The 21,664-nt window shown below is 48.1% G+C and overlaps 1 protein-coding gene across 12 annotated transcripts in view; it reads right to left on the bottom strand.

Moving 5' to 3' along the window:
* LOC1276852 (calcium-transporting ATPase sarcoplasmic/endoplasmic reticulum type) overlaps nt 1-15,583 on the bottom strand; it is a 33,020-nt gene extending 17,437 nt beyond the window's left edge. For 3 of the 12 annotated variants that reach the window (XM_061643839.1, XM_061643841.1, XM_316251.5), the window contains exons 1-2: nt 15,476-15,583; nt 6,734-6,882 (exon numbers count right to left, since the gene is read on the bottom strand). In XM_061643839.1, the coding sequence (XP_061499823.1) occupies nt 6,734-6,851 (118 nt within the window). In that variant the 5' untranslated portion in view covers nt 6,852-6,882; nt 15,476-15,583. Of the gene's footprint in view, nt 1-6,733; nt 6,883-7,473; nt 7,814-8,199; nt 8,253-8,744; nt 9,026-10,345; nt 10,541-15,446 lie in introns of those variants that run through there. The other 9 variants (XM_001688764.2, XM_001688765.2, XM_001688766.2 and 6 more) reach the window with 6 other exon arrangements.
* Between the last annotated feature and the right edge of the window lie 6,081 nt (nt 15,584-21,664).

The raw sequence follows: 21,664 nt of genomic DNA, 5'->3' as shown, positions 1-21,664 counted from the left end.
GCCGCGAGAACACATCATGCCCATCATAGAGGCATGAGCAGAAGCAGAGAGGGTAGCACCAGACCGGAACAACCCTCCCGGGCTTAACGTGTTGGAAATAACTCAAAGTGCTCTGTCGAGTGTAGAAGCCAGTTGCCTTACACTTTAATGCCCGTATTCCTATAAGAAACGCAGCCAACAGGATTGTGAAACACCGTGAGGATTCCTACCAGACCCAGAGTATCTGGCCGGTGTGTTATGTACACGCATCGAAACGCGTCGATATGCAAATCAATAGTGTACAGGCTCGCGGATAGAACGGCGCAACGCATACGTGCCCGACGACCTCACCTTGAGCCGAAAGTCCTCATTGCTGTGTGTGTGTCTGGCGACCTTAAGCACACTTCCAAACGCCAATCAATTAATATTCTCGACTGCAAGCGAACCCGACCTGCAAGGTCCATGGCGCGCGTACCGGAGAATTGTCCTTGCGATTGACAGAGAGTGTAGATTATTAGCAGTTAAGTCCTCTGTAAAACCTCCAACAGACCGCATTTCAGTCAGCACTCAAATCAAGAAAAAACAATACACAGAGAGCATTCCCACACAACACGTTCCTTCCTTCCAACTCCCATGAACACAAGCAGGGAAATGGAAGTGAAGAAAAAAAACACGTGTCAAGTGATTTTGTTTCAAAAACATCGAACATCTGTTAATACACTTGTGGCTTTCGTTCTGTGGTGCGCTTGTCTCTTTTCCCTTTAGCAAATTGCTCCACCAGCGCTCTTCTTGTTGGGCAGAGAATCTTCTTTCCCTACTTGCACTCTTCTCGCCGGCGGCACCGTAAAAGGCACCCGACCCGAGAGCTATACCCGAGCCGTCTGGTGGAGCAGATTCTTTTTAAATAGATTATTATTAGGTGCGTTCAGCCCCCCGAGGTGGGACCAGCAGTAGCAAATTGATGAATCATCAAAGCCCCCTCCTCTTTGGTTCATTGATTTCGCAGGGGTTTAGTGAGCAAACAGTATAAATCAGGCCTCTCTCTCTCTCTCTCTGTTTCGTTCTTTGCAATCTGATCTGATAAACCGTTGATCCAAATCACCCGGAATGAGGAAGCTAGTTTCCGCCAGGCTTCTTCTTTCCCCCCATCCCCATTTCTGCTGCTGATCGATATATTGATGAGTTAAGGTTTCGGCTCCTTCATTTGCAAGGCCATGGAGTAGAGTGAAGGAAGGTACACTACGGCATCCACATTTTCACACTTTTCCATCCAACAACTCTTGAAGGAGAAGAAGTGTGGTTAGGGGGAGTTGGAGTTTAACATAATGACGTCATAACCCTGTCAGCAAGACGGATACATTGGACGTTTTTGGTTGTGTTTGAAATATAACGATCAAGTAAGATCGCTAACGTGAAATAAGTTATAAAACGACCTTTTCCTCGATCTTTCCAAGTGGAAATCAACAAAACTTATTTTATTCCAGACAACACCACAGCATCCAGGAATTGCTGTTCCAAAACTGAATCGTGTTCTACCAGCTCTTTCCGGGAAAAGAGAGCAAAAGATTAGGTTTTAAAAATACAACACAGAATCTGGTGGTAAATGGAGTTGGGATTTTAGACTTGATGTTCCCGATCAACCCTTGAGCCTTGTGATCGAGGTTTATTTCCAGGAAACATCCATTAGTATTCTCCCCTCCTGCACTCTGCACAGTTTCCATTCCGATACGCTGCACCAGGGATTTTGAGTTCACTTCTGCTCCGAAAAAACACGACGACCAAATCGTTTGAAGTTGGATTTTACTATCGATCTTCAATTTTATATCTTCCTCCCTCTTCGATCTGCACAAACACACACAAGGTGTGTGTGTGTGTTTTTTCTTCTTGCTTCGATGGCACCAGGGGTTTGTGAGAGATTTCCAAATCCCCCCCCCCCCCCCCCCCCGGACGATATTCCCGCGGCACGATCGAAAGGGAAAACATTGATTGTTGGGTTTTCTGTAAATTACTCTCAAAAGACCCAAGCCCCGAAGGGGTGTTGTTGTTCCGTTCCATATTACCATATATGACCACATGTACTGCACGCGTTCTCACAGCACTTAGAACAGGTTGCTGTTGCTAAATGAGCGAGCAGAGTGTGTGTGAGGAGTGTCTCCTTTTTCCCATGATTTATTTCGATTACGAGTTCGAACCTTGAACCGGGGCGGGCGAAGGACAGGGGAAAACCTGTCCACCACCCCCTGCGGTGTGCGTACTAAATGCTCCTCCACTCGCCTTCTAACCGCTTAACAGAAATCGTCTGCTTTCGGTTGTTGCGGACGTCGAATTATTCATAACCTAACTTCCGAACAACCCTGCAAGTAGCAACGTGCTACTACCGGCAGTGGCAGCAATACTCCCCTCATGTACGACCTCAATTCGAAGGCAGACACACGCACACCGATTGGAGAAGGTTGTTGCGCCGAGGGCGATGCAGTATACATTTGACGCGATTAGCAATGAGCATGAAACAACCGCAACAACTACAGGTCGGAGAAGAGCAGTGAAAAAAAAAAAACATCAACCTTCCCCATCCATCGATCGATCGGCAGGCGACATACTCCCCCCCCCCTCCTCCCAGCAGGAGAGTGTTGTAGTTTTTTTCTAATCGAACGCGAATCCGTTGACGGCTCGCTGGAGGACGGTTTCGCATGCCGTTTCTTGCCATAAAATGATTAAGATAACAATGAGCACACACAAAAACACACAAACCGTGTGTCCCTCCTTGCTGCTTGATGACATTTACAGGTTAGTTCTAGTGCGCCACCCACCCAAGTGCAGCCGCAGCAACCGAGTGGAACACCTTGTGTGCCTGTGAGCCACCGACACGAAACGATGACGACGCTGGCTGGCTGGCTGGCGCTGGTTGTCGCCTTACACCACCACCAAGCACCAAACGCAATCGATCCTCCCATGTATCGAACGGCTGTTCGGTGTGTGTGCGATCACCGGCAACACATTCCCGCGTTGACGTCAAAGGCGCGATTCTCCGTGCGATCGCGGTTTTGCACTAATCGGCGCCTCGACGACCGCACGAGAGAGAGAGAAAGAGATCGTCGAGACGTCAAACGGCAAAGCGCAACAGCGGCGATCGTGAGGAGCAACAGCACAGTGTGGCGTGGTGTAATGCTTACGCACGTGGCGCTCTCCCTCCGTGTGCTATATCCAGAGCTCATCGCGCGAGAGGGCACACTGCTTAGCGCTACCTCCCATCACCCTCCAGGATTTAACTCCCTTCTTTCTCCAGCAGCAGCAGCAGAAGCAATGGTGGTTATTTCACCACGGACAGAGAGGGAGGAGAACGGGCGCGATGTTTATACAACTTCGTGGCCACCAGTCGTCGTCGTCGTCGTCGTGGGGTCGTCTTCCGCTCGCATCTCGTGATATCGAACGCGAATCTCGCCCTTGGCGGCAATGCAAAACAACAACAAGAACTGGCCAAAGCAATAGGTGTGGATATACACGATCGATTAGCACCTTTCTGGGTGCTACTCCCTTCCCTCGCTGGGTGTGTGTTACTGGGCCCCTGGCTGGCCACGACGCAACGCAAGCGCAAGCATAACCGCGTCAAGGCGACTGGTAAAGATCTCGAAAATAGATCACACCCCGAAGGAGGAAGAGCACGCTCCAGTTCTTTTGTTCACGGCTGTGTGTTTGTGTTTGTGTGTGTGTGTGTGAGGAGACCTTCAGCTTTTCCGACACATCGGTTACAACGTCCACCTGTTCGTGTTTAGGTACAATTTAGAGCCTGAGAGAGCGGCCTGAGAAGAGCTCAATTCTTATCTAATTCTAATTTGCATTACCTCTACTAAGCTACCAAAAAATCCTATTTGAACTTAAATTAAAATCGATGACCCGTGAGAACATGTGAACAATAAGGCACTATTTTCTACCTTCAATAACAATGGCCAGACGAGCACAAAAGTGAAAAGGGGGAAAAAACTTTCCTTTTGCTTGGCCTACCACCCACCACCACCACCTATTGAATCACGGTCCAGCGGCCGCGGTGGAAAAACGTGCTATGACTCGTTTAAAGGGCTCATAGACGTGGCCACTGTTTTGTGCTCCGGAGCCGCCTGACATTGTCCTTCGCTCGCTCACAAAAGGGCGAAAACTTTCAAGTGGGCTGTGGGCTCTCTCCTGCACAACCTGGGGCACGGATGACACTTTGTGCCGTCCGTAGGGCCGAACACATCAAGAAGTGGCTACCGCTTTCGAACAAGAACACACTTGTGTGCGCTCTCCAGAAAGGGTTATGACGATACACACACACACGTTTGGCCGCGTTCGCTGTCTGATGTGAAGAAGAAGAAGAAAAAATGAAGGATTTAATTTTGCTCCTGCCAAAAGCAATTTAAACCACATTTTATAGATGCACCGAAGCCGTCCCGGGGAGTCTCAGTACTCGGGACGGCACTGGGATGATATGGGTGTATTTCGTAGTAATAAGATTACTCATTTTATTACACCACTCTCTTCATTACATTATGTGCCATACAGCGTCGTGTGTGTGCGGGTGTAGGTTAGGGCCTTTGTTGGGTTACAACTGGAGCACCGGAGACCGGCACCGGCAAGACGGATGTTTGCATATCGTTGTAGCAGCACGTACACACCACACCACCGGTTAAAACTGTTGACCCAAGGCAAACATTGACAATTGTTTTGGAACATTCACGGTTCTAGGAACTTAAAAAAACGGCCAAACGCTGTTTTTGAGGAGACCGTGTGTGCGCAAGGGTAAGTGATGACCTATTCGCTAAATTTGCACACGTCTGCCGTTCTAATTAACGAGCCGATTGATTAATGATGGAAAGTCCAACAAACCACAACAACGGGCAACCCAGGAAGGAGAGGCCAGTTCTAATTGAATTATCACAGGGGAAAAAACAACAACGTGCGCCATTCCAAGGGACAAGCAAGCGAACCGAGGAAACGGGGAAAAGGGAGGAAAATACGATAGACTTTAAGGTCGCTGCTGTGTGTGCATCGTTCGCGGTCGCCACACTTGGACAAACAGGTGGTTGGAGAAACGGGCGCTACTCCGCGGGCCTGCTACTGATAACCTAATCTTGTACACCATTAGAGGACCCCCGTATCGGCTTCCGAGTCGGTCGCTATCGGCGGGAGCATTAATAAATTGTTTCGCCAACCCAATTCGACCAATAAAAACAACCTTTCGGGCGGCCCCCCCAACCGATTATGCTTGACTCACTCGAATAACTTAATTATATTGATCGTTTAAACGATACGGGGCCGCCCTTTCTGGCCTTAGAAATCACTCGGATCAGTTCTCAATCTTCATTAAGAGGAGAGAGACAGAGACAGTGTGGAAAGGACGAACAGTGAACAAGAGGTGAAAGATGTTTCTCAATTTCCAGCGAAATAGAATAGCGTTTCTTCAGTTACTGGAGAGTTGTTGCGAATCCAATGGTGCTGCTGGTCAGTGAGAATGCGCCACGCCACACAAAAACCCGGGGGCTATATTTAGCGCACTTTCACATACAAACACACAGCCGCGTCTTAAATCGTGCCGCGGTTAATTGATTTTTCGTGATGTATTGTAATAAATGGGCCCTTTCAAACCTTCCTTTTCTTGCGGGGGGAGGGGAGGGGGGGAGTCCTAAAAGGGGGAAAAAAGGAGGGGCCATTTGCAGCCATGGGCAAGAACAAGTAAACATGTGGGAAAATCTAACAAATTAGCGCAGTTTTGATTCGGTTCCGAAAATGTTCCGAATTAATGTTTACCGCTTCGCCAAGAGAAGGGAAAAACGGGAGCCGGACTGGGGGGGTGTAGCTATAAATTAAAAATTTCACCCTCCCCAAGGGTAAGGGTCAAAAGGGGCCGTCGTCGGGGAGCAAAGTTCAGTTCGGACCGATTTCAAGGTCTCCCTTACTTAAGGAGGAAAATAAACGTAAAAGATTCGAACTGTTTTAAAAGCTTAATTGTGAATCATTTTGGTGTCACACGGGATTCGACTTTGCCCCCAAAATCGTGACCATTTTCAGTAGCTTTAGCGTAAAACCTTCGACTTACATAAATTATCTTTCCCATTTAAGCATACCAAATTGTTCCCTGACATGCACAGAACTTATTCTCCCTTATCTGGTGGAAAATAAGTCGTGCCATCTACTTATAAGAAGCTCCGAAGCTATCTCATTTGCATCGCAAGTATTAGAAGAAGAAGAAAAAAAACGCTGTCGTTAAGAGCTAATAACTACCCCATCGCTCTACAGTGTCTAATAACCTTCTCTCTTCCTAGCACTCCGTCTTATCTTCGCCATTGCCGGAGATACACCATCACACGCGCTCGGGACGGGGGACATAGTTATCTTTTCGTTTTACCCCCAAAACTCGCCACAACCGGTACACGTGTTCGATTTCCAGCGAACGAGTGGTCGCGATGTACCAGCGGCCGGCTCCAGTAACCGCACCGCACAGGGCTAGCGGAGCAACAGCAACAGCAGCAACAAAATGACACAGTCGTCGTGATGATGCTGTTGCCGCTTGGTTCGTCACAGCCATTAGCGACAAGCCCGCATATGCTGTACTACAATTGTGTCGCAACAAACCTTGCATCATCCTGCATATGCACGGAAAACCGCAAACTGACAAGCTAAACGCGCGTCGCCCTCAATCTGTTTTTTCCACTTCTGGGACTTCTGGGCGAACCTTTCGGTAAGGATTTCCGAAAGTCGGGAGCCAGCAGACACTTACCATTGGGTCCATACTTCTTCTGGTATTCCTTCACCTGGTCGAGCGAGAGACCCCTCTCCGGATCGACGCGGAAGTGGCTAAGGACTTCATCGACGGTCTTGCTATGGCCGTCCTCCATGGTGGGTGATTATTTTGTGTTACCGGCAGTTCTGTGTTTGTTTGTAAGGGGAGAGAGAGAGAAAGTAGAAGAAATAAAGTTAGAAAATAGTAAAATAAAATTGCTGCTTTAAGTAAGTTCAGCCTTCTTCCGATCAATCCGACGATCTCGCTTGTTGTCTTTCACGTTGGGTGGTTTTTCTTTTGTTTGCAGTTTTGGTTTTGTGGTGAACAGAGTTGGCGGTGGGAAGACACAGCTGATAGCGCGGATTCGCAGCGATCACTTGGCTGGATTGTGACTCACACACACACATACACACGCACGTGTCGTTTTACACGTTGTAAGACGCCACTGAAGGGAGCAAACGACGGTGGTGAAATGCCGAGTAAGCGCACACACACGCAAGTCGTCGTCGTCGTCGTATGCGGAATGGAAAGGAAACAGAACGCGAACCCTCTCTCCCGGTGAAGGAGCACCATTTTCAGCAAAGGTTCAACAACCCTTTGTTTTTCCGCACTATGTGGCACACACCACACACTGTTTTTGGTGCGGGAGGGGAAAGACGTTTCAAAAGAAGTCATCTTAGGGGAGGCTTCTAGAAAGCTCTCCACCGCAGTACACACACAAACACACACACACGTACCCGGGGGATCGAGAGCCCAAAAGGCGGAAGAAAGTAGCGATGACACACACACAAAAGGTTCAAACCGACATAACCTACAAAACCTGCCACAACCTGCCCGGTCGCGGAACAACACTTCTGCGGTGACTGTGTAACTTGCGTGTAAAGGATGTCACAGCTCAGCGGACCCACCAATGCCTACTTCGGCTACGGATCCGCTTCCAGCCGAAGATGAAGTTCATCCAATCCAAGAGAGGACGAATGGAGAGGGGGAAATAATCTCGCGAAACATTCCTTGGAGCTCCCCCGCCCCTCAGAAGAAAAGTACAAGAGCGGCGCGTTCTGCCCCGTTTTCGATAAACACTTACGTGGTGATTTGTGTATTGCGCCACGGTTTGTAAAAAAGAAGAAGAAGCGAACTACGGGCCAAAGGGGTTCACAAGAGCGAGACGGGGGATCCGGTCGGAAAAGGAAGCACGCATTCGCCAACCGTGGCGAGTGAACGGAATGAAATGAACAAAAAAAACCGCACGCACGCACACTCACACACCGAAGCACGCCGTGGCGGTGCGGTGTGTGCGTGTGTACACGCTGTGTATTGCACTCACACAGCGCCAAGCGCGCAGCGTGCGGAATGGGTTTTTTTTCGCTCGCTCTGTTTCTAACGGTAACGGTGAGCTGGCCCTACAGAGGAAAGTTGGCAATTATTTGCTTAAAAGGTGGCACACACTAATGCACTCATCTTACTCTTTTCTTGTTCTTGTTTCTTGTAAAAATGCACACACAACTATCACCAAAAAAACACCTTTCAAGAGGGAAGTGTATGGAGCAATGTTTACGTGTGTGTATGGGCATTTACTATCAGCGAAAACGTCCTTTCTGCAATGCTTCCACATCACACTTCCTCCTCCTCATGTCGTTCTACCTTTCTTACCCTCTCTCTCTCTCTGTCTCTCTCTAACACACATCCACTCATACACGCACATTCATACACACGCCAGCTGAACTGGAAAAGGCATGACGATTCGCGTTATTTGCCCCCGGGAACCAGTGGAAGAGGGGAACTGTGTCGCAAAAAGTAAAGAAAAACGAGCCCTTCTTCGCACAGCTCTTTAGCTTAGGCGATAGAGAAAGAGGTAAATGACCACCGTCCACACCACACACCAGGGGGAACGGGTTCACCGTGGACGGAACTGCCCGAAAACTGCCAACTAATGCCGGACACCAGACACAGATAACGGTCCGCTGGGTGGCCGCTTGTACGGCGGCGGCGGCGGCTCTTCGTTACTAACCAGGATTTTTCTTTCGCACCCTCGCTCACAGGCGAGGAGAAGCGCACGGCGGGGAAAAAAACTCGGCAACTACGATCTCCGCGAGAACACACAACACGGACAAGCGCGAGCACACACAACCACACGCACACTCTCGGACACGGGACACAGGACACGGTGATGTGTGTCGCCCGTTCGCTTGGCAAGGAAATACACGACAAATTAAGCTTCTTTTTGTTCCCCGCTCGGGACCGGATCTTTGATTACTTTTTTTTGTTCAATGCCCACCAGCTGCCAAATGGCGCACAGTGGGATGCCCGCGCCGGTCATGAGGCGGTGGCATTTTTGTCGCGTACGAAAAGCGGATGCGACTGTTTTACGTGCATTTTACTGTACAAAAGTACTATTGCATGATAAATCAATATTTTTGGGTGCTAATAACTCTAAAAAATTTAATTTCAAAGCTAAAAATGAGATTAATTTCGCAAAAATTTACAAGCACTCAAGCGGACGGTTGTAAACGCAGCGAAATTCCCAAGCAGCATTCGGGCCAACGTGCAGCATGGAGAACTGTCAATCTGACCGTTTCGCTCGATTTTAAACGGTCGTTTCGCCGTTATCTGTTTTATTGAGTTCTTTTTGGTTCTTGAACTTTTAAATTGCATATTTTGGAGTTTCTTTTTGTACATTTTCCTTCGTTTTTCATTGATACTTAATAATAGTGCAATTCGGCAACTGGTTTTGAAACACATTTTTCAAAAACTAAGCATCTTCTACTACTTTTACAAGCATGAAGTAATGTGATGGGTACTATCACACCGAAACTATGAATCTTTTCAGTTTCAGCCCAAGGCAACCAATTCACCTTGTGTCAACAGATTGATGGGGGGCGCCGTTAATGGGCGAGGCAAAGCGTGCTCACTGTCTCACACGAACGGGCCGGAAAATGAGGACTAGCAGAATTTAGAGCAGCTTAACATTGCTCTACAAATTACGCCCCTTAGTTCCTCCTCCTCTACCCTGTAGCGGCTGTACGGCGTGGCCGTCCCAACAACGCCAAACTGCACCAATTTAGCTCGTCAATAGAGAAACACCTCCACCGTTCAAAGGGCTAAAGCTATTTTTGGGAACCTCCGTCTGACACGCCAAAAACCCAAACCGTAAGATAGGGTAAAGAACGGCTTCGCATGCAGCGTGAAACTGCCATTGACCGAATATCGGGGCCGTTTGATCAGAGCAGCATGATCAGAGGGCGGGCAGGTGGTGTGTGAGATCAACTACGGCAAAGTCCCCGTCGCTGAGGTTTTCCTTGACGGCGCAATGTTGTTGACGTCCAGAGGATAGTTGAGTTCGGCGACGCAATTAGTGTCACACGCTCGAACAAAATTGCTTTCATGGTTAAACGGCACGTGGTACGGGGCGAACTGTTTAGCTATCTGTCCTGATTAAAGCACCTTTTTGCTCCATCACAGCTTATAATGTTGCTTAAAAGTCACTTAAATTGCAATAAGTTCTAAACCATTTAAAACAAAACTCACTAACAGAACTACACTATCTTTCAAACTTTTGTGTTGAGCCACTCAACTCAACACACACACACACTTCCACACAAACACACTCACCAAATGTATCTGCGCGATCGTGTTATGTAACAGAGGGCACTTTTCGAGCAGCCAACCAGTCGCGGTCAGTTGGTGCCGTTGGGGCTCACCGACACGCAAAGGACGGAGGCAAGCGGGGCAGTGGTCACAAACAGGGCACACGGACCGCAAAAGGACAGTGCACACCAGCGAGACGTTCGTGAACAACTGAGGTTCGCTTCCTGCCGATCGCGTTGCTCGTGATCGCAACGACCACGTAAAAGACGGTTTCTCCGAGATTTGGTTGGTCAATGGGAGAAGATGTTTCTTTTTTTTTTTTGGTATTTTGTTCGTTGGTATTGTGTGTTTGCCTTTGATCCCAACGTCACAACGATTGGTTACAGAGTTTTCCACCACCTGGGGAGGAGGAAGAGGAAAAATCTCACCACAACCTGTGCGAACAATCGAATTGAGGTGCACATTGATGGGATGCTTGTCTCTCTATCTCTCTCTCTCAATCCGCAATCAAGAGCAAAATAGTGAAAGAGAGAGAGAAAGAGAGAGAAAATAATCCTTCTCTCGTGTTTATCGCTGCCGTGACGTGAGAGAACCGGCCAGATCCCTTCGAACGGACATGCGCAGCAACTGGCGTGTGGTGCCAAAATCGGCCGCCTCTACATGTCTGGCGGTCCCCAGATGGCCTTTCCCAAGCGATCGCAGGTCCCCGGGAAATACGGAGGTACCACTTTTAGAACGCTCGACCGCTTGTTGTTGCACTACCGCGTGGACGAGGTCCCAGTTTCCCCTCCCTGCTTCCATTGGTTTCGCCGTCCACCACCAGGTCGCGATCTCCAATATGATGGACGCTCTCGGAAACTGGTGCCTTTCTGGATACTACCTCCTCAAAAGCCATGTGGCCGCGGGCAATAAATTTATTCGGCGAAGAAAAATCAAACAACAACCAAACACGCGCGATCGCGTCCGATGAGTCAATCGAAGTCGACTTTCCTACTTTGCAAATCCAGCAACGCGGGGCGAAAATCGTCCGGGCGAAACCACTTGAAATCCCTCACACAGGTATACGCTCCGTTTCCCCTCCACCTCCTTCGCTGACCGCTGCAAACAGGTTTACGATCAATTTCGCAACGTTTGCGGTTTTTCGATCGAAAGTTTTGGACCGGCACCACCACTCGGACCTCAGCCCCACCTCCCCAGCCAGCCAGCAAGCTAGCCATCGGTCAATTATTTTTACCCAATCCCCAGGGTCGGGCGGGTTAATATTAGAAGGTGCAGATAAATTATTTTAAAAATAAAATAATCCCACTCTCGCTCACTCGTTCTCTCTCTTTCTCTCTCACTCGGTACGGGTTTGGCGAGTTGGAGTTGGTCGTGGTGAGGGCGAAAATGGAATTTGCGCAAAAAAAAGAAAAGAAAAAAAAGGTAGAAGGCCAGCGTTACTTCAATCCTGCAAGTGGCCGATTTGATTGAAGTGGATAAAACAAGTGGCATAAAACAAAACTCGACTTTGTTCTATTGCTGGTGAGTGCAATTTCCCGTCCTAAACATGGTTCAGCGCTCACATCCCAAGTTTACAGCTTCCCGCACCAGAGTGGCCCTCTTCTGAGGGACGTCTGGCATAGCGGCTGGAACTATTTCTCACCCGTTCTCTCGCTCGCCGAGAGTGACCGAGAGTTGGCGAGAGTTGTCGAGCAGGCCGACGGGGGGAAAAGTCGTAAAAATTGGCAGTTTAAAACTTATCCCCCGAGCGCACACGTTGAGCTGAAAGGCGGTTGCGGTGCAATTATAAAATGATTTCCAATGCCATTGGGAAATTATACTCGCTGTTGGCTTGAACTTTGCCACCCCCCGCTAGGTCCTCCCTTGTCGCTGATTCCCGGTGGGCAGACGATCGTAGTTTTGATGTTGAAAGTAAATAAATAAATAAATAAATATACTGCGATCGCGCGGGCGGCGGTACCGGGCAGGCGCGTACTTGAACTCGAGCGCGCGCGCGTGAACTGAGGATGCGCCACGGTAAAGATGCCATCAGTCTTTCCGCTCATAAAGGCAACGGATTTTGGGGGTGGTTGTTGTCTTGGTGCAAGCAAAAAAACCTCTCAAGGCCACCACGATCAAGGCACGTGTACGTGCAGCTTTTCCCGTTTTTTGCTCTAGTCGAACTGGTGAGTGTTCATAAATTCTGCTCAACCCGAACTATTTTTCTCCAGAGGGCAAGAGCACATAAAAAAGATGAATAATGCAAAACAAACATTCCAATACTGTAATGCGCGCCGGAGCGTGTTGCCATGTTGTTCGGGCATTGTATTTCGACAAACAATCGGAACCTACAGCACAGCACAAGCGTATCAGCTTTCAGCAAACTCTTTCTGCAAACTCCTTCCAAACGCCTCCTCTCCCGCCCAGTGATCGGTAATATAATAATATCCAACCATATTTACCACTGCCCGTTGGGGATCAGTTGTTTTGTGCGAATGATATCTTTGTTTACACTTCGACCCGTTGTTCGAACCGGGTGTTGGGGCACTACATAAATCCCCTGCGCTCCTGTTGTGGAGTATTCGATTTCCAATGCTTTTGTTTTGGAAGGTGCAGTTAGTTTTTCGCTTGATAAAACAAACAAACTGGCGGAGCGAGTGGGTGAACTCGGAAGCGTTACTGAGCGTGCTAATTAATGCTATTACAATTTAATTATGATAAGGCGAATACTAAGTCATTCTTCCATCGCTTTGAGAAGAAAAACAAATACAAAAATGCGCACACGACCACCAAGGGCCCTTGGCAGCTGACATCATTCCATCGCTTGGCATGTCTATTTAAGCTGCTTCATATCCCCGCCGTATGATGGATGCACTCTGGGCAGATCTCCTGTTCGGGCGGTTAGTACTTGTTGGCCACAACAACAGGTGAACCGAATCCTGTCCGTAGAAGAAAAAAAAACTCGTAACTGTGCGTCTTCATCATCTTCTTCTTCTTGTTCGTGTGTGCAAAACGCTGTGCCCCCCCCTCAATGTGGATGGGCAGGAATTTACGTTTCATCAATCAGTACCGAAATAGAAATTTTCCCTACACACGCGCGCGCTCGCGCGCGCCCTTTGCCTGTTTTTCCCCGTTCGTCGCTTTGGTCGCTTTGGTCGCTCCGCGCGGCTTAAGATTGTGCGCCAACCACAGTGTATCTCTCTCACTCCTTGTTTCAAGTTAGTTGCGCTGCATGATGTGTAGCTTTCTTGGCAACGGTTCAGCTACCGAGGCCTAACACCCTGGCCCTAATGTCAGCCAATATTTGATCTAAGCAGGATGGAATCTTGTACCGCGTCGATCAAAAATGGCTTCACGTGTGTGTGAGTGTGTGCATTACCATCGGGCCCCGATTGGGTGGGCAAAAACTGGGGAAGGTAAAGTGTTGGAAGACTCAACACTTGTCAAGTCCACTCTCATGCGAACAATTCTGCTGCAGCAGCAGCAGCTTTATTGGCAAGAAGCACGAGGTACAGGCAGGGATGGCAAAATGGCAAACGAAACTGTTACCGCACCAACCGCTAGACACATTGGACGCGAGTGAGCAGAAGAAATAATTTTCCCTGCACGATGAAACAAAAACAAGAGAATATTTTCCACCACACGCCGCCGCCGCCGCCGCCACAGACACGCGGAAAAGCGCTCTCTGTTGCGCAATAAATTGCGGCGTGAATAAATGAACTAAAAATAGAACCTCCCCCCTCCCCTCCCACGGTGTGTGCAAACACACACACACACACATACACATGGACACCTCAGCGCGGTATATTAATGACACCCTGGGCCTAGGGTTAGGTACACGGTGTTGTGTGCCGTGCCGTGGTCAAACGCGCAAAGTCAAACGGAAGATCGTCTTCGTCGTCGTCTTCGGCCCGTTGACAAAAGGACCTGGCCGGGCTAAAAATAGGCGCACAAGAGGTCGCAAAAATATTCCAACCACCTCGCCAGGCCTCTTGGCTGGTCACCCGGACCTTAAGCGCAACATACACACACACACACCACACTCACTCACTAACTCCCCGGTGTCCGGTCCGGTTGAGCTGGTTGCTTTGGGAGTTTTTGTTAGTGAGCTTTTAGATATTAAAACTTAAGTACTGTAGCTCAAGTACAATGCTGATTGGGATGCCTTAGATGTGCTCCCTGGGAGAGACGACAGCTCCATCACACCGCAAACCCCCCCCCCCCCTCCCGAAAAATAGAAACGATCGGTGTTGCATAACGATCGTCCGTTTGATGTGCTCTTCAAAGCGAGGTACGATCATCGACTTCACAGAGCTGTCACGCCGTCCGTGCGTGCTCGGTTCACCGCTGCGGCGCTGGTCCAACGTGCAAGGAGCGGAAGGTGTTGAAGAGTGTTCTCCCCAGGGACGGCTCGTCCCGTTGCTTGCGTCCCGCACAGACACATCCTCCGGCCGGAGCAGGCCGGAGGTATAGAAAGCACCTGTTCACTATCCATTTTTGCTCGGGCAAGGCAAAGAACTTTAAAAATATCATCACTCATCACGAGCGAGCGGAGCCATGGATGGGGACCGGGTCCGGGAATGTCACTTTGGCGACCCTTTTTTTTCCTCCCCCTTGGTCCTCCCGTAACGTTTTTGCGTTGTATCTTCGTGCTTCACCATTTCACCAGTTTTTTAGTGTAAGAGTTTGGAGTTTGTTTTAGGCTTCATTTTTGGAACTCCAATGCAATTCTTTATCTAAATGGGGGAAATATCCCTGTTCGCGGTGTCACTTGTCACGCTCGATGTCCTTCGTGTTCTTGAGAGTAGGGGGGTCTTTTTTCACGCTTGCTTTTCAGCTTTTGTCACAGTTTCTCACACTCCCAAGCGCTCACGTGGGTCACAGTTCCACTTTGTCCTGATGCACTCGGTCACAGATTGAACTCCGTATCCAAATCCAATGCAACTCCAAACACCAACATCACACGCTGTGTCACCTTTGGACGACGATGGGATGGGAAAAACTCCTCCACCACTTCTTCCAAGTCCACCAAAAACCAAAACTTAACAGCAAAGCTAAAACCACCTGCGAACCTAACACTGCGACGATCGGATCGATCGCTAAGTTTTGCGAAGAAAGGCGAAAAACCACTGCGTGCGAGCACTACCGTAGAGCGCTCCCAGCTATGCGACTGACCTGTTTCGAAAGGTCGAGACAATCGGCAACGGATCGCCGCCGTGCGAGTCCTTTTATAAATTCCCGGACCCGGCCCGTTTGCGAACGGGCCTGCTAAGCCGCCAGCGCCGGGGCTCCCGGGGGCGCGTACTGCTCCGGCGCGAACGAGTTGCCACCAACACAGACAAACGCAGACATGGGGACGCCCGGTTTTTTTTTTTTTTTTTGTTGGTGTGGTGTGGTGTGTGCGCTGCTACACACATACGCGCGCACGCTCACGGGGTTGTATGGAAATATTCGCTGCGAGCACAACAGGTGCATGATCGCTGTCATACTCGCTCGCCCGGTATGAGGGGCGATGGCGGTTTTCGCTCGGTGCAGGATCTTCGGTTGAGCGAAGCCCCGCCGCATGTAAAGACCCAGCTGACATCTCAATCGGTGGATGGAGCGGGGTTTTTTGTTGTTGTTGTTCGATTGCAATTACGTTAAAAGTATTTAAAAATCGTTTTTCATTTCTGTGCATCATAGAAAAGGGATCATTAACTCTTTTTCATTTTCTTTCCTACGATTGCGAATGGCTTTACCCACACAGCAGCACCACCACCACCACATACGCAGTTAGTACACCGGGCCACGATCGCGATCGGTAAGCCCTCCCTTATCTGTCTCTTTCTCCTTGCCTATCGCTGCCTCTTTGTTGGTGGTACGCGTGAAGCACATCATCGCTCGGGCGGGCACTCATTTTCCACACACTCGCGTTTTGGCGCCAATCCAACAGGGCACACAGCAGCACAGCAGACAGGCGCAAACCTTCCCGGTGGAAGGGAACCAGCTTGCTGTTGCTGTTGTTGTGGTGTGCCGGTCGGCTAAGGTTAGGTCCGTTCGGGTTCAACCCCTTCCAACCACAACAGCAACAAGAGCAGCAGCAAGCAGCAATAAAGTTAACGACAAAACGTTCCATTTGTAGCGAAATCGGTTGGGTTTTTGCGCCAATCCATTCCAGCACCAGCAGCCAATATTGTCGGGCAAAACGGCCGTTTTAGTAGCGAGGGGCAGATGGAATGGGTCTTGCTAATGGGCAGGATTGTGTTTCCTTCGTTTTGTTCTCCGTCTGTTTGCCGGACTGGTTGCAGTTTATTTTCGGTCGAATGCGGATGAAGTAACCGTGGTGACAAAACGGGGCGTGAAAAATGTGTTTCCCATTTCGGACACCGAACGTTCGGTGTCATAATTGCAGTTGCGATGATGATGAGGCTGTGTGTGAGAGTGCCAAACGGGAAGCGCGATTTCGGTGGAGAAGGTGTTGTAGCAGTCTCGCACGGATTGTTGTTGCATTCTGTGACGGCGTTAACGGCGAGCAAACCCGGCCCAGCCGCAGACAGTTGATATCGGTGTTTGGTCAGTTCGGTCCGCCCGGAATGGGTTGCAATTGTGTTTTGTCTTGCGGCGGGTTTAATGATCGATTGATCAGGAGTGCAGGAGAATAGCAAATGAATCACTTGCATTCGTTAGTCACAACAAGAACTCAATTCAATCGTTGCTGTGATCGTAATTTTGTGATTTATTGTGTGCATTGACAGCTGGTTTTTGAAAAATGAGTTTAAGTAAGATTTTCAAAGGATCTTCAAACTTTCCCAGGAGACTTAAATTTATATTGTCAAATATTCTTGAATTGATTCGAATCGATCGATTTAAAACATTTCAAACATCGTTTAATAAATTGACGAATTTATCGTAAAATAGTCTAAAATACATCATAAAATCTTTAAAATACTTGAAAATTCCACAAATATGATTTATTTCATGTGATCCGCTTATCGTGTGATTTAATGCTGTTAAAGACAGCACTATTTCTTAAAGCTTTACAATATTGAGTATTAAAGTCACAGGAATTGGAATTAATAATAAACGAAATAAAGGGTTTTTAGACAACTACTATATTATACAACGTTGTCTCAGTTTTTATTCATTCACCATTATCAAAATCTGAATTTGATTGTCCATTCTACCCAAATGTTGCATTTTATTTGCACCACGTGTTCTCCAACGCATGGAGACGCCCAGTCTTTCCTAGCGAAGAGCAGGAAAACGTTAACCCATTCCGACAACGCAATCGACTCGCTCTGGTATTCTTCCGTTTCAAGATGTCATGCCCATTTCCAAGCTGCTTCAAAATCATCCGACACAGCTGTGCGCACATTAAGGAACTCTCCTTTTCACCCCGGATGGTAGAACGTACGGACTTTTCCTTCTGTTCTCCCTTTCCTTAAAACGACGCAAGCAAACTGTCCGATCTACTAATGCATACTCCAACGCACACACACACACATACACGAACACGCACATATGCACGTGCCATTCTACTTCTTCGAGCAGGGAGGAAGCATCATTGTTTGCGTTCCGGTTGTCGGGCGGACGGAAAGTCACTGTCGCTCGCTTGCCTGTACTGCGATTGACGTAAGAATGGTTTCGGTGTAGTCTTTGGAGCCGCTGCGTAGGCAAAGCAAGAATCAACGGCACCTCGGCAGCTCGTGGCGGGAGATAAAGAAAAAGATCAACCCGGGCTCGTCTTTCGGCGTCCTGTCCTTCGGCCGCGGCCGCTGACTGTGCCGAGCTGACGGAGAAGCGTTAATTGTGCGCCGTGCGAGCTGACGCGAGGTGTCCAGGGGTGTCAAAATGCGTCAGGGGCCGCCGTCAGATTGTTGTTATTAAAAGGTACTTAGCGTGGCGCGCAAAAGACGCACAAACCGCGCCGGTTGTGCGGTGCCACTGATTAATACTCAATTGTTTGATTTATGGATAATGGGCAGATGACGCGCGAACTGGCATGGGTTGGGGAACGGGTGGAGCGCCATCGTGTGCGTGGAACGATTTTTCCTGCTGCTGCTGCTGCTGCTTGTGCTCGCACCGTATCACATCGCAAGCGTTTCTTGTTAATGGTCGGGTCGGGAAGATTTATGAACTGGCTGGGGTTTAAAGTGGTTGCGAATCGCTTTACCGTGGTTGAGCATGCCGGAAGGTGGGAAATTCCAATGGTAGATAGTGTTTTGGATTAGATTTGGACTCGTGTGTATGTGTGTGTGTGTGTGTGCTTGTTTGCCACCGCCTTTTGATTTAATTAGAAGATGTGTTTGAAAACATTGGTAAATTTATTACAACAACGGTGAGGTGACACTAGGTCGAGCATGAACGTGATGAATTTATAAGGAAAGTTTATTTTGGTGCGAATAATATCAATTCAGGAACAAATAGCATTTTAGTTTGGCATGAGAAGATTAAAAATACAACAAATTTGTTAGAATTATAGCAAATTTTGACAATTAAAATTATACTACCAGATTTAGCCAGAATAGAAACAGATATGAAAAATAAAAAGAAAGATTAATAACAAATGAATGTTTAGGATGACAGATATTGTACAAAATTTGTTTAAAATATATAAAAGATAAACATAAACTGGTAATATAATAATATTAAAAGAATAAATAAACGAAAAACTACTTAAACAGAAACAAATAAAAAGATAAAATAATCTACTTTTCAGTTCAAAACTTAAAAATCACGACATTGTAAAATCAAATACAGAATAAGTTAACTGCAGAGAGACTTTCGTATTAACATACAATATTATTGTTCAAGGTTCAAACTAGATAAATGATAAACCCAACGAAGATGCAAACAAAAAATAATCAAAAACAATTCCCAAATCCTTGTAGCGTTGTTACGAAAAGCAACCAATTCCGCATTCCCTCCCCGAAAAGAAAAATCCTCGACAAGAGATCGGCAATAAAACAACTTCCCAAACAGGAAAATACAAGCTGTCCAGGGAGTGCGATTGTTGACAGTGGTGAAATAAAAAGAAACACAGGAAAAAAAAACAAAAAAACTCCCTCCCCCAGCTCACTGATGCTGTGTATTTGATAATTAATTTTCCGCAATAAAACAAACGGATCAAAAAGAGGAGAGAGAAAAAGAGAGAAAAAAGACGTACAAAACAAATTTCAACAAACAGCACAAGCAAGATCTTTTTTTGATCTGTGGCCATTCTAGAAGAAACACTGCGCGGTGGAAAGATGTGGAAGATCTCAGACCCGAACCACGACTAAAGGATGGAAGGTGATGGTGGTGATGGTGGTGATTTGAGAGTGATCTCTTTTAGGCGTTGCTTCCTCGCAGTGTGTGTGAGAGAGTGTGTGTGTGTGGATGTCAGACGAAGAAATAGAACGGCAACGGATTGTGCTGGTTCGCGCTGTCTAGGTTCGTTAATTTCGCTTAATAGCTTGACATAAAAATAAAAACCCTGCCCGATTGCTGCCAGCATTCCGGCCAGTGCCGTCTGCCGGTGCCGTCGCGGTCCAATACAAACACACCGCCCCAGCAACCGCCACCGTCACCATTACAAACAAATGATGCGTTACGCGTGACGGTCCTGTTTCCTGGGGCCGGTGATTGTTACTTGCTTGCGGGAATGTAAATCCGTTAATGTGCTATTATTTTTTGCGAGCGATTTATTTAATTCGAGCGGATAAATAAACTTAGCAGGAACTATTTGCATGAAGCTTGTGTTCGAGTATTGAAGACTTTATTTCGGCCCGATACAAACCCGAAAAAAAACCAATGTCCTCTCTACGACGCTTCGATCGGATCGGTTGCTTCGGACGTCCGCCTGTGCCTGTTCGGCTTCCCCAAAACGTCCTTCGAGGTTCGTAAAGCCGACACATTCTTGGAATTATGTAAAGCGTCACCCCCCCCCCCCCCTCCATCACCATCGTGGCCGTGGAAAAACGCCGTCTGTCCCGCCGTATGGTTCCGAAACGCTAGGTAACAGTGGTGAGCGACCATCATCTCCAAACGCCGCTCGCCGCAGAGCGTTGGCGTTGGTTTTGTTGCGTTGGTTCACCACGCATTCACGCCGGGTTCAAGATCACTTTGGAAGTAGTCTTTTACACGCGTGCCGGCCGCATGACGCTACGCGCGTCCAATGACTCCTGGGTTCATGGTGACTTCATGGTGCTCACGCCATCGGAATGGGGCGCGAACGGTTTTGCGGTTAGGATTTGCGTCGGAAAAGCTGCCTACGTATGAGCGTGTGTGTGTCTGTGTTTCCCGTATTTGCTGCCTGCTGTTTTTGTTCTCACCAAATTTTGCTGCCCGCTGCGGCGCGATGATTGATACATCAGCTCCCTGGACTGGCGGCGGGGGCCTATTTTTAGTGTCTTCGGTAATTGTCTGTCACTTAGCCGGCCGTGCTGGCCGTATCATTAGTTGGCAGTTGCTCACTAAGCATTCGTAGTGGATGAAGCATTCCCGATTTTATATCCTAAGACTCCTCTACAGTGATCCTCCTTATCATTTTAGTTTAAATAAGTCATTTTAAAAAGGGCTGTAAGTTTTGTGCCGGATCAAGAATTGGCGCATAATTCAATACTTTCCTCCACCGCAACGGACGGGGGTAGCAGAATAGCAGAATGTGGAGGGCAAATATTTGCAAGCTGAGAAGATCACATCTTTGCACAACACCGACACACACACACACATACTCACAGGGGGCCACAACCTTTACGTGGGCGTAGTAAAGCCATAAAAATAGGCATCATCTTATTTCGGTCCATCTACATCTTTGCACTTTTCTGGCCAGCGTCTGCAAATCGGATTGAGAGAGAGAGAGAGAGAGAGCGAGAGAGAGAGAGAGAGAGCTATGGAGAGACCGTGAGAGGGATATCACCCGAATTGCCATTTTCCTTTGCGGCGGCGGTCAAGTGTGAAAGCAGATTTCCCCTTTGACAATGAACTTGAGCCGTTCCGTGGTATGTCAAACGCACCCAGGGGCAGTTGTACGCAAATGTGGGATCATGCTGACGATGAATGCTTTGGACGAGCGTGTATGATGATGATGATGTTGAACCTTCCGCTTCCCTCTATGGTGGTGCTTTGCACAACGGTTTCGTGTTTTTTTTCTCCTTCCAACGGTGGCCTTGGCGCAAGGGTTCTAGAAACGAAAGACATATGGTTTCGAGGATCGTTCTGGTTCGAATTAAAGGTGGAGCGTGACATGATTGGACGCTAAAACGATCATTACAGCTGTGAGCTTGCATGCGTGTCCGTGCCGAGCGAGTGGGATGTGGTGTGAAAAATCAAGCAAAGCAAATGAGGAACGAATATGGAACATGGAGTGTAGGGGGTTTGGCAGGGAAATAAATAGTAAGAGGA

The sequence above is a fragment of the Anopheles gambiae genome, chromosome 2 (genome assembly GCF_943734735.2).
Source record: "Anopheles gambiae chromosome 2, idAnoGambNW_F1_1, whole genome shotgun sequence".
In the NCBI taxonomy this organism is placed as follows: Eukaryota; Metazoa; Arthropoda; class Insecta; order Diptera; family Culicidae; genus Anopheles; species Anopheles gambiae.
Note: the sequence above shows the minus strand (reverse complement) of the source record. Positions and strands in the feature narration are given on the sequence as shown.